Source organism: Neophocaena asiaeorientalis, unplaced genomic scaffold, assembly GCF_003031525.2.
Source record: "Neophocaena asiaeorientalis asiaeorientalis breed wild unplaced genomic scaffold, Neophocaena_asiaeorientalis_V1.1 scaffold523, whole genome shotgun sequence".
Classification (NCBI taxonomy): domain Eukaryota; kingdom Metazoa; phylum Chordata; class Mammalia; order Artiodactyla; family Phocoenidae; genus Neophocaena; species Neophocaena asiaeorientalis.
Genome location: NW_020175436.1, coordinates 2110916 through 2130553, shown reverse-complemented (window position 1 = coordinate 2130553; position 19638 = coordinate 2110916). Strand labels below are relative to the sequence as shown.

At 49.6% G+C, this 19638-nt stretch overlaps 1 protein-coding gene across 1 annotated transcript in view; it reads left to right on the top strand.

Moving 5' to 3' along the window:
• Positions 1–19638, top strand: part of SCARA5 (scavenger receptor class A member 5) — a 118165-nt gene that overhangs the window by 6320 nt on the left and 92207 nt on the right. Inside the window, exon 3 of the mRNA XM_024767733.1 lies at positions 18284–18412. Coding sequence (XP_024623501.1) covers positions 18284–18412 — 129 coding nt within the window. The remainder of the gene's footprint in view (positions 1–18283; positions 18413–19638) is intronic.

Sequence of the window (19638 nt, the reverse complement as noted above, 5' to 3'; positions counted from 1 at the left end):
GCCAGTGGGGAAGGGCATGGCAGGGGGACCCCAGGGGTGGGGAGAGCCCTGGGGAGTGTCATTGGGCCATGGCTCCCCCTTCTCTTGACCTCATCTTACCTCCCCTTTTCTGAACCTGAGATTTTTTAAAAGGCCATTTGGACCAGAAGGACTGAAAAATAACAGTAACCCCAGCCATGGGGAGATCTGGTCAGAGGGCAGTTTTAGAACCAGGCCAGCAAGTGTCCCAGGGGTCACCTGAGCCGCGGCGCCCCGTGAAGTGTGGACAGCAGAGGTCGGAAGATGTAGGCTGGATGCTGACTCTTCCCTCCCCTGTCCCCACCCCACCCCCTGGGGCGTGTGACCTGATGGGCACATCCCCTCTCTGGGCCTCAGTGTCTCCATCTCAGTGCTCCACAGGGGCAGAGGGGGTGTCTCTGAGCTCCCATCCAGTCCTAAACTCCTGTGCACAGAAACAGACTTGGATGTTGTATTTGCAGCGTGGTCCTTTTAAAACCTAAGTTGGAGCAAAGCCCAGCAAAGGCTCCCACATTGAAGGGAATAAAAACCCAGGCACTGACTGTGGTCAAGGAGCCTCTGACCCTCACAGTGGACCTGCTGGCACACTCTACCCGACGTACGCTGCCCCCAGACCCTCCAGGCGTCCCCCTCACCTCCTTCTGGTCTTTGCTCAAATCTTACCTCTGTGTCAGGGCTTCCCGTCCTCCCCTGCACACCCATTTCCCTGCTTCTCTTTTTCCTTTTTCACCGAGTCCTAGTCTCCTCAACACACTATATCATTTTCTTAGTTATCATGTTTACCGTTTACTCTCTGTTCCTCAGGGGAAGAGCATAGGCTGGACCAGGGCAGGCATCTCTGTTTTGTTCATCAGCGTCTCCCAGCCTGGGGCACAGCAGGTGCTCCCAAGTATCAATATTTGTTGAATGACTGAATGAACAAACTAATGGCTGAGCAAACACAGGGGTCCTTGAAATCTAAAGGTGGCGGAACAAATAAATTCTAAACCTGATTTCCACATCGTCTGGGTCTCCTCCACACTTCATTCCTGGACGCCAGACATGGGGCGGGGGGTGGAGGGGTGGCCGTGAAGACCCTGGAGAGACTGGAGTGTTGAGATGAAGTCACCACCTAAAGGCTCCTCGGTTTCTGGTTTGATTTTTTTCCCCTTCCCTTTCATTTCTAAGAGGAAAATGGTGAGCTCCGACTCGGGGAAATTCAAGCCAGATTTGACCTGTTTCCCCAGCACTTTGCTGCTTTGATTCTCATCTCTGCAGAGTAACAGGAGAGGGAGGAAGGGGTGGGGCTGGTAGGGGCAGAGGGAGGTTGATGGGAAAGCAGAGGTGGACAGAGGTGGGGACCCTGCCAGCCCCATCCCCCACTCTGGGCCTTGAGTAAATGAAAGCAGTGTCTCTGCTAGGCGTTGTAGGGGCTCCAAGTCCCTCCCAGGATTTTCCCCTTGAAAGCAGGGAGATGGGAGGCAAGGGAGTGCCTCCTCTTGGCCCTGGGGATCTTGGGATCAGGGGGGAGCAAAGTTGCAAAACTTCAGTCTAGATATTGAGGTATGACTCTGGCGTCAACGCAGGTGGGACTTTAAAGACAGGGTGTAAACATGGCGTTATTTACATGTCCCTGCCCCCTCCCCTCCTCTGCTCTGTCGTCTTCTCTTTCCCTCCTACCTGCCGCCATCCCTTCCCTTCTGTTCACGCACCAGGTGAGAAGGAAGCTGAGGGGCTATTAGGCACCCGCCATGACAGGCCACGTTGCCCCTCTCCCGCATGGTGCCACGCACATCCTTCCAGGCTCTCTCCGTCGCACCCCTGCTCCATGGTGACACCTTTGGGACCTCTCCATCCTCTGCACCCCTTGGCCGGGCCACCTCTCAGGACCCCGCTGCCTCCTTCCTGTGTCTGAGCCCCGCTGTGGATGGGAAGACGCCCAGGCAGGGCCCTCCTCACCTGCCGGTCTCCAGCGGGGCAGAGCATGGGCTCCACCTGTGTGGCTGGGATTTGTGGGTGGGCTCATGACAGAACGCGACCTCCAAGGTCTTCCAGCCAAGCCCCCGCTGACCTCAGGGCCCACCAACACCTCCCTTGGAGCAGAAACCCAAACAGGGGCTGTCTGGGCCTACGACCCCACCTCACCCCCCTTCCTCTGTGCCTCCCTCCCTCTCCCCCTCCCCCTCCCCTCCCTGGTCCTGCCTTTCTCTTCCCCAGACAGCTGAAGCCTCTCCAATCTGGCGCCCAAAGGCAGAGGGCTGGGCGTGGGTGGTGTTCAGCTGGGCCTGGCTCCTCCACGGCCCTCTCCAAGGGCCAGAGAGAGGTGTTAGTGTCAGAAAAATATTGCAGTCACGCTCACCCCGTGGCCTCGGGCCCTCCACCGCGCTCCCAGCATCATCCATCGGCCGCAGATGGGAGGCTCGCAGAGGTAATGAGTTACACATGCTCCTGGCCGCGCCCAACGCCTGCAAGCCAGCCCGCTTGCTGAGTTTAGGACCTGAGCTCCCCATTCCTGCGTCCCTGCCCCATAAAATTAAATTATTCTCCTAAGGGAGTCCCCACATCTCCTTTCTCATCCATCACCTCTCCCTGGTTCATCTGGCGTAGCTGAGGGCTGCCGGGCAGCTGCCCAAGGGTGGGAGTGGAGTTCCTGGGAGGGTCTGGCTGGGGCCTCACAGAGGGTCAGGCCTTCTACAGGTTGGAGAATCCGGCACTGGAGCAGGAGAATAGCAGAGATGTTAACTCATGCGGTGCCGTGATGCACTCAGCTCCCCCAGCTCACGGGGGGCTGGGGGCCAGGAAGGATCCTGGATCTCTTGGGCCCCAGGGACTGTCCCTCCACAAGAGGGGGGACAGCCCAGGGAGGTGCCAAGATGTTGAACTTTGGCAGGTCTGGGCTCGGCACGGGGTGTCTTCTGTCGCCCCTGCATTCCCACCCGCTGCCACTCGCCACTCTCTGCCTTGTGGGGAGCCGCCTTGGCAGGACGGGGAGGATGAAAGATGGGAGGTTGCCTGTTTATCCTCAGCTCCTGCCCTATGGGGTCACCTTGGGCCACTGTGTACTTCCATCCGAGGTCACAGCCCCTTGTAAGCCACCCTCTCCACTCAGGCTTTCTCCTTCTAGGCTCCAGTAACTGCTCCCCTCCTGGGCTTTGTAACCGAGGTGGTTACAGTTTAAGGACACCACTCTGTCCCTTGTGGGCATCTTACACCCTGGCCACAACTTTGCATATGTCCCCTTTATTAAATTCTATGACATTTCCTAATTTAAGTGGGCCATCTGTTTCACTGGGGCCCTGACCCTCTCATCCTCAGTGTTCCCGTCTGCAAAATGGAAATAATGTTATTCAACTCACAGGACCCGTGGGGGAATCACGTGGTATAACCCGAGTAGAGCACCTTGGACACAGTGCACCCTTGATACACACTTATTTCACCTCCCTGCCCTTTGGGGAGTCCTCTGCACATGTTGGGGAAATGGAGAAGGACAGGGGGAGACAGAGAGGTCAGGGACAGCTACTGCCACCCAGGGTCTCCCAGGAAGCACCCATGCCACTTCTCAGAGACCCCTGGCCTGGACAGTGTTTTTTTTTTAAAATTTATTATTTAATTAATTAATTTTTGGCTGCATTAGGTCTTCATGCACATGTTGGGGAAATGGAGAAGGACAGGGGGAGACAGAGAGGTCAGGGACAGCTACTGCCACCCAGGGTCTCCCAGGAAGCACCCATGCCACTTCTCAGAGACCCCTGGCCTGGACAGTGTTTTTTTTTTTAAATTTATTATTTAATTAATTAATTTTGGGCTGCATTAGGTCTTCATTGCTGCGTGCGGGCTTCCTCTAGTTGCAGTGAGCAGGGGCTACTCTTCATTGTGGTGCGTGGGCTTCTCATTGCAGTGGCTTCTCTTGTTGCGGAGCACCGGCTCCAGGCGCACAGGCTTCAGTAGTTGTGGCACACGGGCTTCAGTAGTTGTGCACACGGGCTTCAGTAGTTGTGGCTCGCGGGCTCTAGAGCGCAGGCTCAGTACTTGTGGCACCCGGGCTTAGTTGCTCCACAGCATGTGGGATCTTCCCGAACCAAGGCTCGAGGGGTTCGTGTCCCCTGCATTGGCAGGCAGATTCCTAACCACTGTGCCACCAGGGAAGCCCCTGGAGAGTGTTTTAAGTCTGGTTCCTCCTTCTGCTAAAGAAGGCAGACTTTTGGTTAGTGGGCTTCCTCGTGAAGACTAGATACTAGAGGAAACCAAGCAAGTTCTTTTAGTCCCAATCCCCAAAGAGTACAGTAGGATCTGTAAGAAATATTCTGGGTCCCGAGGGCACCTGGCTCCGTGGCAGGTGTGAGTCTGTCCACCCCCATACCCCCATCAGAGACAGTAGGTCCCTGAGGTTGGCTACCAGAAGAGTCGAGGGGTGCATTTCATTGTTCCTGGTGGAGGATGGCATTCGGTGCAGACTACACACAGCTTCACTCGCCCCGGGCACCTGAGTCCACACGAGGAACTGGGACCTCCTTCATTCAAAGAGGACAGGGTTTTACGGTGCTGCTGGTGAGTGCAGAAATAAAAGGTCTTGGTTCCTGCCCTCAAGGGGCTGAAAGTCCCCAGAAGACACAGACCCCGCATTATAATGTGATTCATTCTCAAATGGAAGTGCAGTTTAGAGGGGAGAGTTTCGGCAGTCTGCCTTGGGAAGGAAGGAAGTTCTCCTGCAAAGTCAGGAGCGTGGGGGCGTGCCCTTCCCTTCCCAGCCATGCTCCACTCTGTGGATGCAGTGCAATTGCAGAGGTAGGTTTAACCAGGGTCGGAATGCTGCTCGGTGAGTGAGAGGAAGCCAGAGAGGGTCGAGAGAGGGGAGGCTGTGGGAGAGAGTGGATAACGTAAATCATGGAATGCAAGTCGGACAAGAAGGGAAGGCTGGATGGGAGTCGGGAAGGGTGGTGGAAAGACGGTGGGGTCCGTGGTTAGTAGGTCCTGGTGAGGTCAGGGAATGCCGGGTTGGCGTTCTGGACGGAGGGCACCGGGAAAACCTGAGAGGTAGCTCTCACCTGGGACGCGTGAAATTGGGATTAAGAAAGGGCCTTGATGATTGGTAGAGCCAATCAAAATGTCATGTGAGCCACATGTGCAGTTTTCAACTTTCTAGTAGCCACACAAAAAGGTAGAGACACAGATGAACCGAATTTAAATGCGGGAATGTATTTGATTTAATCCAGTATATCCAAAATAGTATCAATTCGCTATGTAATCACTGTGAAAGTGATGGAGATACTTATACATTTTTACTCGGGCTGAGCCTTCAAAATCCGGTGTGTACTTTGCATTCCGAGCCCATCTTATTTTTGCCCACATTTCGAGTGCGTCAGGGAGGACGTGCCATTAGGAGAGGGAAGGTAAGGAACAGTCAGAACTGGAGATTGAGAAAGAGCGACAGTGAGCGCAGACATGGGGAGGGTAGCACGTGTCCCTTAGCGCGAGGAGAAGCGTACAGTCGTGTGACGTGAGAGCTGGGATTTTTTTTTTTTTCTTTTCTTTGCGGTACGCGGGCATCTCACTGTTGCGGCCCCTCCCGTTGCGGAGCACAGGCTCCGGACGCGCAGACTCAGCGGCCATGGCTCACGGGACCAGCCGCTCCGCGGCATGTGGGATCTTCCCAGACCAGGGCACGAACCCGCGTCCCCTGCATCGGCAGGTGGACTCTCAACCACTGCGCCACCAGGGAAGCCCGAGAGCTGGGAGTTTTATGGAGAAGAGAGAGAAGGTTCTGGAAGTAACGAGGAGCAAATAAAACCACCTACCGCACCCTTAGGTCAGTTGCATGAATGTGGGAGAGAGAAATCCATACTTGAGAAGAAAAGGGAAGCAGGGTTCAGTTAGAAGAAGAAAGAACAGGAAATGTTCGAGCAGAGGCTGGGGAAATCAGGGGTTTTTGGTTGGCTGGCTGGGACATCTTGGGCCACAGTGAGAAGGTTTCAGCAGATGGGGAGAGAGATGTCAAAGGAGAAGAAACAAGGCTGTCTGGGGATTATGGTGGTTGATGGGGAGCCCTGGGGCTTCTGTGGGGCTGATAGAAGTCAGGATCGAGGACTCAGTGAGGTTGGGGTGCTGGTCTCAGGGAAGAGCTGCTGGCAAGACTGAGTGTTGGTGATAGGGGTCTTGCCAGGAGCACACAGCCCTAGGGCACCAGTGGCCCCTCCCCAACCATGGTGTGTGGGCCAGGGGAGGGGGGCCTTGTCCTGGAGTGCCAGGAGCTCTGGAGATCATTTTGGCTCTTGTGGAGACAGGGAGATCGGGGGAGGCCAAGGGAGGTGGTGGGAAGGGGGCAGGGGTCCTGTAGCAGTGACGATACGATGTGATACATACAAGCGATCATGATACAATGGTTCCCCTTGATGGAGCAGCAGGCTATGCTCAGGGCTTCAATACATTGTCTCCAAAGCACAGGGAGCTCAGCTTGGTGCTCTGTGATGACCTAGATGGGTGGGATGGTGGGGGGCAGGGATGGGAGGGAGGTCCAAGAGGGAGGGGATATATGTATACATATAGCTGATTCACTTCCTGGTACAGCAGAAACTAACACAACATTGTAAAGCAACTATACTCCAATAAAAAAATAATTAAGGTATATTACAAAAACACCTCAGGGGCTTCCCTGGTGGCAGAGTGGTTGAGAGTCCGCCTGCCGATGCAGGGGACACAGGTTCGTGCCCCGGTTGGGGAAGATCCCACGTGCCGCGGAGCTGCTGGGCACGTGAGCCATGGCCACTGAGCCTGCGCGACCGGAGCCTGTGCTCCACAACGGGAGAGGCCCCAACGGTGAGAGGCCCGCCTACAGCAAAACAAAACAAAAAAACCTCACCTCAGGACATATTCTTATTCCCAGTTTGTCGATGAGAAGGTAATATCTTAGGTGACGCAAATTGCCCAAGGTCACCCATGTAGTCAGAGGCAGAGCCTGGATTCAAATCCACATCTGCCTGGTCCTTAAACCCCGCCCCTCAGCGTAGCTCACCCTGTTCACTGCGGTTCCAGGACTCGGAGACCCTGGACTTTCAAGAGCTAGGCTGCTGGTGGTGAGGGGCTGAGCGTGGATTCTTGGAGTTTCAGGTTTCAGAGGTGGAGACATCCTGGGCAATGGCAAAGCTAGGACGGGGCCGTGGGAATAAATAAATGGCTCTGTTGCAGGAGAGAGATGGAATGAATTATTCTAAGAGGAAATAGATATAAACCCAAATAGGTTTGGACAGGAGCACAAGGACAGGCTCTTAAATGGCTTCAGAGGGAAGCCTGGGACACTATCCTCTACAGACATTAGGTCAGAGAAATGCCCCTCTCTCCCCAGCATCCTCCCCCTTCCCCCCACCATCTCCTGTGGCTTCTGGGCTGGAGTCTAAACTGCATATGCGGAGTTCAGCAGTAGGTTTCGGAAGATATAAACACGGCCATGAAGAGGGAGCCCAGCAGGGTAGGGCTGGCCAGGACCCTGCCCTGCAGACGCAGATGCTGGTTAACCTAAGGCCCAGCCACACAGCCGATGGGGGCTCGTGATGGTTCCAGCCTTCTGCACAGTGTCCTGAAGCCCACGTGTTCCCTGGTACCTTCCTATTTCCTGCTATCTGGCTTGAGATTGAGTTCAAGTCAAGACAACCCGAGATGTTCACAGCGGGCAGAAGAAGCCACGTGTTTAGGAAGTCCTGTTAAGAGAGGGGGCTGCAGGGAGGGGCTGGCTGCTGGCCTCCTCTCCTGACACTCCGTGTGGGTGAGTTTCTCCAATTGGTGGAGGAGGGACTGGGAAGATAGAACATACTAGAGACCCGAAGGTGGCAGATGGCAGCAATCAGGTTGGGAGGGGCAGATTGAAAAGGACTAAGAGGACAGGGGAGACTGGGACAAGTGTCCTGTCTGAAGCTCACAGGAACCGTTTGGTTTATGGCGCTCGGCTCTCCCTGCGTGTTGATTCATAGAGCAGTACTCACTCTTAACAGTGTCTCTGTTTGAAAATGATCTCATCGTTTGTGCACGGGTAACAGTGAGCTTGATCTTGTCCCTTCGCCTGGCAAGTTCTATCTGGGCATCTTGGTTCTCTGGTCCCATTCTGACCTCAGTATATCATGTAGGAATTCCTTTCTTCCCTCTGGAGCTATGATGATCTCCCAAACCTGACCTAAGGGCATCTATTAAAATGTAAATATGACATCTTAAGTATTCTAACCATTTCCAGTGTGTCCAGGGGGAGCTGCCTTTCACATGTAGGTTTATGGGGATCGGGGGGCCGGGGTGGTCCCTGGATGCTGACAGACTGAAGGTGAAAAGGGCATTGTCTTGCCAGCAGGTGGAAGTAAGAAAAGCCTGCCTACCTGGGGACGCCCAGGGCAGCCCCAGGACCCTCAGCTCGTTGGGTGTGTCCTTTCCCTGCCCTCTGAGGAAGGCCCTCCTGGTAAAGTGTTCTGTTTGTGACCAGGAATATAAAAATGGTTGTTCCAGCTACTCTATTTCTAGGTAAGTTTTCAAAGCCCCAAAGTTCTTTGTATCTAGTTTAGGTCCTAGGTTCTAGGAGATCATGAACCTCTCTTGGAGGGGCAAAACTCCATCACCAAAGGAGACAGCACAACTCCTGGATACAAAGGTGAACTGAGTGGTGGAAAGGAGGATGTTTCCTATCCCAAGGCTCCAAGATGTCAAAGCATCAAATACAGAAACTAGAATACATGGTTATTACAAAAGCCTAAACAATGGCTTGGAAGGCCCAGTAAATTTGTGTTCAGTTTATTAGTCTCACTTACCTACAAACAGCCAACGGATGTTAATTGAGTATCTGCTATATGCCAGGACCTGTGGGATCCAGAGATGAATCACAGACCCTGTTCTCTGGGAGCTGACCCTCGACAAATGTGTATTTTTATTCATTGACTGATGGGTGCAATTCCGTTCTCATTATTAACTATCCCATTATTGGCCATGATTTCCCAATGAAGCTCTCTATACCTGACAACTGTTGGTTCTAGGCCTTAGCAGGTGACAGAGGTTCAGTGGGTCTGAGGACCATCATCTTTGCTCAGATCTGCTGAACTCCCACCTGTGGCCCAGCCTGCACTGCTTCCTGTGCAGAGGCCAGAGCTGGGGGCTTCTGAGCCTGGAGGCTTCAGGGACAGTCCCAGCTCCCTCCCGTACAGATGGCATGGGCTGAGACTTTAGCCTTCCTGTGTTCAAAACCAAACAGCCAGGTGGCCCTCCAACTCAATTGGTGGTGGGATTTGGGGGAGTGAGACGGGGGTGGGGCGGAGGGTATTAAACCTATCCATTCCTGCCCCGAGGATAAACCAATTCATCAAACCAAGGTGGACCAGGGCATGGGTGGGAGGTTGCTCTAGCAGCCTGGAAAGAGTAATGATTTAAACATGGCAATAGCTGAGCCCTGGCCTCCACATTGCTAATACATTATCAGATGATTTATTTCCTCTGACAAGGCACCAGGAGAGGAACTGGGAATCTTTCTGAAAGGGATCCAGAGCCACTCAATTGGAGGAGGGTCTTTGGCCCCTATTTAGGCCGAACCCTGAGCCCACTGTTGTTTTGAGTCTCCCTGCATTGAGACAGCATTTCTTCCAATCCATGCACTGCCCATGTTGGGTAAGAGTATGGGCATCTTCCCCCAGCCCCAGAACCTGCTGCTTCTTCCTGGGACTCCCTGGCCTCTCCCGTCCTCCTGGATTGCAGTGAGCAGCCAGCTCACCTTGACTGCCCTCTATCCCCTCCCACCTGGCTTTCTCTCTTCATCCCTTAGCCCCAGCTGCAAAATTATATGCACACAAGCCAGGGTCCCTTCCCACTGCTGATAAATAAGCACACAAGCCCCCGATTGTTCTCAAGAATTTTTATGCAGAGTAACTTGAGAAATAGATAGGGACGGAAAAAATAACAAGTATTGCAGGGAAGTTACAAAATATCTCTAGAAGTACTTGGAGAAACTGTCCTAGGTCATCATAACATCTAAATGGAATTAGCTCCACCATCCCTCCCTCTCCTTTCCTTAGAAATGGGATCCCATCGGATCACGCAGAGGACTGAAGTCCCCTTTGTCTGGCGCCCTCACTGGGCTGTCTGCCTTGAAGACTCAGGTGTGTGGTCCAACAGGGCAGAGGTGATTGGTGCTCACCCCACCCCGGCTGGTGGTTTGGGACCCTCCTAGACTCAGGTCAGATGAAACTGCTCTGTAATGTCCCTGCCTCACACCCTCCTCTTCCCTTTATTGAGGAAAAGTAAACAGAGGTCTCCATGAAAGCCAGAAAGGGGTGGCAGCTTCGAAGACAGAGGTTATTTGGGGCTGCCTATTACAATAAACAATGTGAGTGATGAGTAACCAGAGTGAGGATGAGGAAGTCAACCTTGGGAGGGTTTAACAAGATCGCTGGATGGGATGAGTGCCAAGGTCCCTCCCAGCCATAAAACCTTATCTCCACCTGCTGTGTATGAGCTATGGGACCAAAGAGGACAACAAGAAGGACAAAAAAGTGGCTGAGTGCTTGTTGTTGGTAAAACTCAATTAGGTGACAATTGAATGATTTCATCCTGTTTTATTTTTATTTGTTTTTAATGTTGTTTAGACCCAGGTTCTTTGGAAAGAAGTAAATACCCACTTTTATCAGATGCGATTTGTGAGTATTTTTTCAAATGGCAGGAAAATAAATTCAAACAGATGACTCCCCAAATGCCTTAAGATTATGGTTAAGAAATTGAAAGCTCAGTTTTGCAAAGAAAGGCTAAATTGATGCAAGGGCTAACTCAGAATGCCTTCTCATGTCTCCCAGCCAGTATGTGCCAGAGGCAGGCTTTGAATCTCTCTGCACAGAGCCCCCAAACCATGCTTGTCCCCCTGTGAGAGTGTCAGGGCCCCTCACCTGCCTAATATAGTACAGGGAAACAAAGACCCAGAGGTTCTGATGCTTCCACTAACACTGGGGGACCATCTCACGACTCATCCTTAGCTCAGCTGTCTGGGACCAAGTGGTTTTCAGATAAACTTTCCTTTTCTGTTCATTAATCCTTGCTCCCAAGCCCTTCACCACCCTCAGGAAGCAGTATTTTAGCAAAAGCTCTTTAGGGGGCACTCTTGTTCCCATGATTAAAAGGAACCCGTCACAATTTTAGCCTCTGGGAATAATATAATAGTTTGAGGTACCTCCTTTTGTGTGGGTCCTATTAAAGAGAGCTCAAAGTTCAAGAACAATTAAACGAAGCTCTGATAATAGAAAGACCTTAATTGATTTTCCAAAAATGTGTCTTCACATTGTTTTGATGTGACAAATGCCTTACTCCAGACCTGGGTACCTCGATGTCATAGATGCATGATTTCATCATTGAATCAGAACAAGAGCGTCCAGGGTTGTGGCTTAGGCCTCTGGATGTCATCAACAGCACCACACGTGATGCTGCCGCTCAGCTAGGATTAAGTTCAGTTCCAATGAACTGCTCGCACAGTTCACCTATGTGGGCACTAAGTGTCTATTCCAGGTCATGGGTGAATAAGGAAAGCCAAGATTTTGTTTATTTTTTCAGACCAAAATTTTGCTCAAAAATTTGTTTTTCAGCCAACAAAAATGTGTCAACTATTTGCATACAACTGTAAGAACCAGTCTTTGCACCAAAAATAAATGACTTACACATGTCTTTTGTTCTTTTTATAAATTTATTTAATTTTTGGCTGCGTTGGGTTTTTGTTGCTGTGCGCGGGCTTTCTCTAGTTGTGGCGAGCGGGGGCTGCTCCTGGTTAAGGTGCGTGGCTTCTCACCGAGGTGGTTTCTCTTGTTGCGGAGCATGGGCTCTAGGTGCGTGGGCTTCAGTAGTTGTGGCATGTGGACTCAGTAGTTGTGGCGCCCGGGCTTAGTTGCTCCGCGGCATGTGGGATCTTCCCGGACCAGGGCTCGAACCCATGTCCCCTGCATTGGCAGGCAGATGCTTAACCCCTTCGCCACCAGGGAAGCCCCACATATCTTTGTTCTGGCAAAGAACCTTGTTGCAGTTCTGCTGTGTGCTGGTTGATGGGTAGGGAAATGGGTGAGTCTCAGAGGACCTTTAGACAAGCAGGGCAGGGAGAGATGGAAATCGACAATTTTGAATAATGAGGTTAGTATCAGAGATGAGGGCAAGGTTCTGACGTGGTTATTTCAATGGCACTTAATCCTTAACATTTTACCTTCTAGATTATTCTTAATCTTGACCATCTAAAAAGTTTGGTTTTGCTTCTCTATAAGTGAATTCTTCTATGGAGAGCATCAACTTTTTCTCCACAACTTGCATTGAACTGTGATTTAATTACTTTTACTAAAGTCAGTGATTCTCAGAATGTGACTATATATGACAGTGGTATTCAAGGTGACATATGGGTGTGAATTTGTTATTTTAATAGTTAGATATTTATTTTAAAGGAATAAGTACCATTTATTTATTCCATTAATAATAATGGAATAGGAAGATACTAATTTTCCACTTATGAGGATGATATAAAATTTCCTTCTTATATAAATTTAAGTTAAAAAAAAAGTGGAGTGAGAAAGAAAATAATAGCCCAGGGGTACTCAGCTACGGGAAAGTTGTGAAGCTACATGTAGATGGGTGTTTAGCGGTGGGGAAACTACCCATCGGGCTGCTTCTAGCCATTCATCACCAAGCACGGTTCCACACAACATCTCCCAGCCCGGCCTTCGGAACCCAGTCTGCAAGTCTGTATCTTTTAGTTCCTATTTGCCCTTTTAGAGTCACTGTCTTCTCCAAGCCTCTTGAGCCTCCTTCTCTTGGCTTCCTGATCGTCTGAGATGTCACCCGCCTTTCTGGAGGCCACTGCAAGATGAAAACCCTTTCTCTTGATTCTCCCAGATCTTGGAAGAGTTTTTGTTTTGTTTTTTTGGTACCATTCTCTCCCTCGATCTGGTTTTGTGTGTGAGCGTGTCTGCAAGCAACGACTATGTCTAATAACTAACAGCTTGGCCTGATAATTTCCTCAGAACAGTTCTCACACAGAGGAAGAAAGTTTTCTTCTTCAAGTCACAGTTTTCAAATTTCTAATAGCTATAAATCAGACACTAAAGCTGGAGAGAAAGATAACGGATTTCAGCCCATCTACAAAAGCCTGTCCTTCAAAGCCCTGCTGAGTTGCTGCCTCTTCAAGGCAGACCCTGAGATGACCTGCAACACAGAAGGACTCACTGCCTCCGCAGTGCCATGCTTTGTTTGTGCCATATCGCCCCTCTACACCTGTTTCATTCACACTTGTGTGATAGTTATCAGTTTATATGTCTTCTTCCCCTCGGGTGTGAGCATCTGAAAGGCAGTGATTGTATCTTCATCTCTCATCCAACAGATATTTTCTGAGTGCCTGCTGTGTGCCAGGCACTGGTTTAGGAACTGGAAAGTTGGACGTGAATGACACTGACAAAATCTCTCCCTCACACAGCTTGTTATCTTTGTATTTCCTAATGTCTGCCGTAGTGTATTAGTTATCTACTGCTGCGTAACAAGTGACCCCAAACCTTAGCAGCTTAAAACAACAAAATTTGTTATCTCACTCCGTTTCTGAGGAAGCCATGGGTGTGTGAGGAAATCCAAGATTTTGTTTATTTTTTCAGATCCAAAATTCTGCTCAGAAAATATGTGTATCCATATAGTCCAATCTGGCAGAAATCTGGGAGCAGCTTAGATGGGTTGTTCTGGCTCAGGGTCTCTCATGAGACCGCTGTCAAGATCTCAGCCAGGGTGTAGTCATCTGAAGGCTTGATTTGGCTGGAGGACCTGCTTCCAGACTCACTCACGTGGCTGTTGGCTGAAGGCCTCTGTTCCTTACCGTGTAGATTCTCCATAGTGTATTCATGACATAGTGGCTGGCTTCCCCCCATATGAATGTTTCAAGAGAGAGAAAGAGTAAGCAAGAAGGAAGCTGCAGTGTCTTTTGTCTCATCTCAGAAGTGACCCACCATCACTTCTGCCATATTCTACTGGTCACACAAGCCAATCCTGGTACAATGCAGAAGGAGACTATACAAGGGGATGGGATCATCTGGGGCCATCTTGAAGGCTGGCTACCACAGTAGGGCTACCACAGTAGGACAGTGGGTGTTCAATAGAAGTCTGTTAGAGTTTTTACCCCAACAATCCATAAGTCAAAACCTTTACTGAGACTTCCCTGGTGGTCCAGTGGTTAAGAATCTGCCCTCCACTGCAGGGGACGTGGGTTCGATCCCTGGTTGGGGAACTAAGATCCCACATGCCTCGGGGCAACTGAGCCCGTGCGCTCTAGAGCCCACGCCACAACTAGAGAGGAGCCTGAGTGCTGCAACAAAGATCCCTCAACTAAGACACAGTGTAGCCAAATAAATAAATAAATATTTTTTTAAAAAACCTTTACTTTTTTTAAATAGACTAACTTTTAGAGCAGTTTTAGGTTTACAACAAAATTAAGTGGAAATTACAGAGAGTTTCCATGTACCCCCTGCCCCACACGTGCACAGCTTCTCTTATAATCAACATCCCCCACCAGGGAGGTGCATTTGTGACAACTGATGAACCTACACTGACATGTCATTATCGTGCAAAGTCCATAGTTTATGTTAGGGTTCACTCTTGGTGCTGAGCATTGTATGGTCTTAGACAAATGTATAATGACATGTATCCATCATTACAGGATCATACAGAGGAGTTTTACTGCCCTGAAAGTCCTCCGTGCTCCACCTGTTCATCCCTCCCCACTCCCAACCCCTGGCAACCACTGATCTTATTACTGTCCCCATAGTTTTGCCTTTTCCAGAATGTCATAAATCTGGAATCATACAGTAAGTAGCTTTTTCAGATTGGTGTCTTTTACTTACTAATCGGCACTTAAGCTTCCTCCATGTCTTTTCGTGGCTTGATGGCTCGTTTCTTTTACTTTTTTAAAAAAATAAATGAGCATATTGTTTTTACTGATTGCATTGTTTTGGAGTGTTTTCAATCTTCCATCAAGCTTAAATAATTTGAATGGTCTACTCAGCTAACATGCTGCTGCTATGTTATATTAAAAAGTCAATAAATGTGTTTTGGGCAGATTTCGTAACTTGTCTTTCCCCTAAATTGTCTTCTTTCCCTTACAATCATATTCTCTAGCCATCTTGCCAGAAACATTCAATGAAGTTCCGCTTGTGGAACGGAAGATCACTGAATGTTTCGGCAAAATCTCTGTTTCAAACCCTTTTTATGTTCTATCTAGAATGGATTTTGTGTAATGCACAAGGTAACTGAGTCTTGCTCAGGGGACTGAGCTCTCTCAGAGGAAGGTCTATGTTGTGTGTGTAAGTTGATGAAGGGACATGTCACCAGGGGCGCTTGCTATTAGACAGAAGCCTCAGGTAGAGGAGAAGGGAACTACTCTTTTTTGATGGGGAAAAAATAGAACTATATCATTGCAGTTCGCCAAATGCATGTTAGCAGTCTTCTTGGCTGTGTGATTTTCCTCCCCCATTCTGCCAAATATTGAAAGTTAGTACAGACTTGACAATAAAGGGATGATGTTCTAATTAGTGGGAGTAAAGGAAAAGTAGCCCTTGCTCTTGTGACTGATTGTTTGAGGAAAATGTTTTCATTCCTAGAAGAAGGAAGCGGTCCTGATTGCTTTGTTTTCCTCCCCAAGCTGAAAAATTTCAAACTGAATGACAATTAGCACTAATCTAGCACTTTATAAATCGTTCAGTAGCCTTACTAGTCAACCCGTGAATGTGTGTTGTTTGCACTTAATCTTTTCCTATATTAATGTTCAGCTTACTAAACAGACCGCCTCGAGCTCAGGCAAAGTGTTAATATAAAGTCTTGTGTCTCAATAAAAAAGTTATGTGCAAAAAATTATATCAACATCTTTTTGAGAGAACGATTTCTTTTTGTAATGAACAAGAAATACAATATTTCAGTGAAACTGGAACAGTTAACAGCATATGGTTGAACTTAATTAAACCTTCAAGGGAAATAAGAAGAGGGTCAAACAAAGGCAACAAATGAAGAAGCCCAAGATGGACTGGGGATAAACACAAGGACAATAGCATTTCAACCTGGGTGTCTTCTGACCCCTCCCAGTAGCTAGGCTGCCATTATTCTCATCATTATGTCAAGAAAAGCAGGGATGAGGAGAGCTGGAACAACCACCGCAATAAAGATACTAATATTTGTATAATACACTATGCTATGCCTACCGCTTTGACTCTCAAGGGAAAAAAACTGTTCTCTAAAAGTTGCAACCCGCCAGCCAGCGGCTCTCATGAGAAAAAAAAGGCAAAATGCTACAAGAAGCTTGCGTATTTAGGAGCAAAACAGGTTATAGATCCTACTGTGTGGAAAGAGATAGAAAATTCTGAAAAAGAAGATCTAGGGTGAGTTAGAAAGATGTGCAGGTCTTTGTGGAAAATCAGGTTAAGTCTAGAAAATTTGCTAACATTTAAGTGTTGATGAGAACGGTAACTGAATTTGTATTTCTTGACCACTTGTTCCAAATCGTACCCGATGTTTTATGGAAATATTATGTAATAGTCCTACTTAGCTGTTTTAACAACAGCATTTTCAATAAAATGGAGTAAATGCGTGGGAAAATGTTCCTCACTGAACAATACCTCTGGAGAGCCAGGGCACCAGCGTGGTCACCGCCATTTCCCTTGTGGTCACCAAACCTCCTGAAGGCCGTGCAGGTGGCAGTGTTACCTGAGAGGTGATAAGGAGCCCCCAAAGCACCTCAAAGGTTTTCTGACTCTCAATTATTTCATCATCTGCTGTCAGCCTTTTCCGGTTCTCACTCATGCCTCTATGCGCGATGTTCTCCAGTTGGCAATACTCTCCCTTGCAGGGGGTGGAGAATGTGCATAATAGGGACATGTGTACTTTGAAAAAAAAAATGCCCTCCATAGATTCTTTTTAAAAAAATTAATCAATTAATTAATTTTTTGGCTGTGTTGGGTCTTCATTGCTGTGCGTGGGCTTTCTCTAGTTGCGGCGAGCGGAGGTTACTCTTTGCTGAGGCGTGCGGCCTTCTCATTGCGGTGGCTTCTCTTGCTGTGGAGCATGGACTGTAGGCTCATGCGGGCTCAGTAGTTGTGGCGCACGGGCTTCATTGCTCCGCAGCATGGGGGATCTTCCCGGACCAGGGCTTGAACCTGTCTCCCCTGCATTGGCAGGCGGATTCTTAACCACTGTGCCACCAGAGAAGTCCCCCCTCCATAGATTCTTACCTGCTGTGCTGGGGGTCACGGTGGGACGGCATCCCTTCCTCACCATTGTCAGCTGACAGAGCAGGTGGAGGTTAGTAAGCTTGCTGGCCTCTGCACCGGCCATCTGAAGGCTGCCTCGAAGGAGAAGTCCAGTGGAAAGAGGACAGAGAGTCAGGGCACCTGGGTCCTCACCCAGGGTTTGTCACTAACATTTGCTGTCCTTCATCTGTAAACAGAAGGGGTTGTACTAGACAATCCGTAAGTTCCATTAGAACTCTGATATTTTGCTGTTCCATTTTGGCCAGAACCTGGTGAGCCTTGTGTATTTTCACAGGATGAAGTTAGGTACTATGTTTTCCTGTAAATCTTAACCCGAGGTTGTAAACTGGTGGTTGGATCTGGCATGTAAATGTGTTTTGTTTTGTTTACGCTCCCTAGTGGTTTTTTTGTTTTTTTGTTTCTTTTCTCTAATTAGTTGTCAACACTTAAAAAAAGGGAGATTTCTCCAAATCACTTCTGACTTGTCTTGAAGCCAGAAGTGGTTTGGAGAAGTGATTTTTGGATCTGCCAAAACGCCCAGCCCTTCTTCCGCATGGCAACCTCTTCCAGACTGGGCATGCACTGTTGGGTTCCCCAGGCCCACCTGGCCCACATCCCTTCCAGGCCACTGTTAGAAGGTGGAGTTTGCAACCCCTTTCTAAAATTCTCTCCATCTTCTCCTGATCCCATGGGACAATAACACTTTATAAAGGACACATATGCCAGCCTATTTGAGCTTTCTCTGTGGCTTGGACTGGCTCTAGGAGGTGGGTTTGCGTGGCCTCTTGAGCTGTGGGCATGCCTGTCTGGCTAGTTCGTGAGCACAGAGGATGGGAGGAGAGATAGAAGCAGAAAAGCTTCTCACAATTCAGAAAAGCTTCCCACTATTCCAGCTGCATTACAGATGTGCAGGAGTTGTGTGAGAGGTTCCATGTGAACATCTGCATGCATCAGGGAGAGATGAGACCAAAAGAGAAAAAGGGCTTTGGGGATTTTCAAATGTCTTTTTTCCTCTTCTTCTTACCCTTATTGTGTAGGTCCGTGCCACAAGGGACGGGCGGGTGGCTGCTGCACCCAGCTGGGCTCCCTGTCGGCCCTGAAGCACGCAGTCCTTGGGCTCTACCTGCTGGTCTTCCTGATTCTTGTGGGCATCTTCATCTTAGCAGGTAAGAGCATCCTTTCCCATCCTGGCCTTTAAGGAGGTGAACAAGAAGTGAAGGCAGATGGGAAAACCGGGGAGCTGGAGCTCTTCTTCCCCACAGTCAGGAGCTCAAACACTGCTTTTCTCACCATGGAAACCACAAAGGAGGAAGCTGGCTGGTCTTTCCAACCAGGCATGAGTCTGAGCATCATTGCCTGCTCTGTGTGGGGTGAGGAGCTGGCAGGGGCTATATGAGCACGGGAAATCTCTTGAGTAGAGACCTAGCTGCTCCAGGTGGCTTCTGCCTTGTCCTGCTGCATAGCAGGACGCTGTGCGTTACACTGGGCCTCCCTAGAGCTCTGCACTGTGGTTCATACTGAGCAGGCTGGGCCCCCTGTCCTGGGATGTGATGAAAATAGTTATGAGACACTTTGTTGCTGAGGCTAATTGGGGTCATGGTAAACCTGCTGCCCCTTTGTGATTACTGGGGGTGGGATGAGTTTGCCCCAGGTCAGCCAGGCTCTTCTCCCCAGTTTCTGTCTGTAGAACAGGCTAGTGACAGGCTGGACTTTGGACCATGTCCTCTAGCTCAGAAGCAGAGCTCATGGACCCAGGAAGGGATCAGATGGAAGATCCCATGCTTTGATCAGCCCAGCTCACACACAGGTCAGACCACCGTGATGGAGATGGTGGAGCAGATAGGGCAGAGACCGTGGTGGTCTCTCCTGACTCCCACCCAGAGGGAGAGAGGCTCAATTCCCACCTACCTTGATGGAGGTATATAAGGCTTGACAAAGTGAGGCCAAGGGATGCTAGGATTGGAGACACTGCTAAATAAGACCCAGGGGCTCCCCTCCTGGAGCTTCCAGTCTAGGGGAGGAGGTGGGAACACAGAGGTAGAGCCTTGTCTCAAGGCAGAATGCGACAGGGACTATGATGGAGCCTTTGATGTTGACACACAAGTGCTGTGGTGACCCAGAGGAGATGCACACAGAGCAAGTGTGGGTGTTGCATGGAGGGGCCGGGGTGGGTACGGGGAATGTAGTCAGAGAAAGGCTGCTGGCCACACAGAGCTGACTTGGAGTGCAGAGGGTGGGGTCCTTGACTTAACTCTTAATTCCTGCCCTTAACTCTAGTAATATGGAGGCTAAGCCCTTGCAAATGACCCCTCACTAGAAATCCCTGGTCTCGTGTCACTTTCTGTCAAGTGAGACTAGTCACTTGGGCCCGGTGATGGGATATTCAATGTTG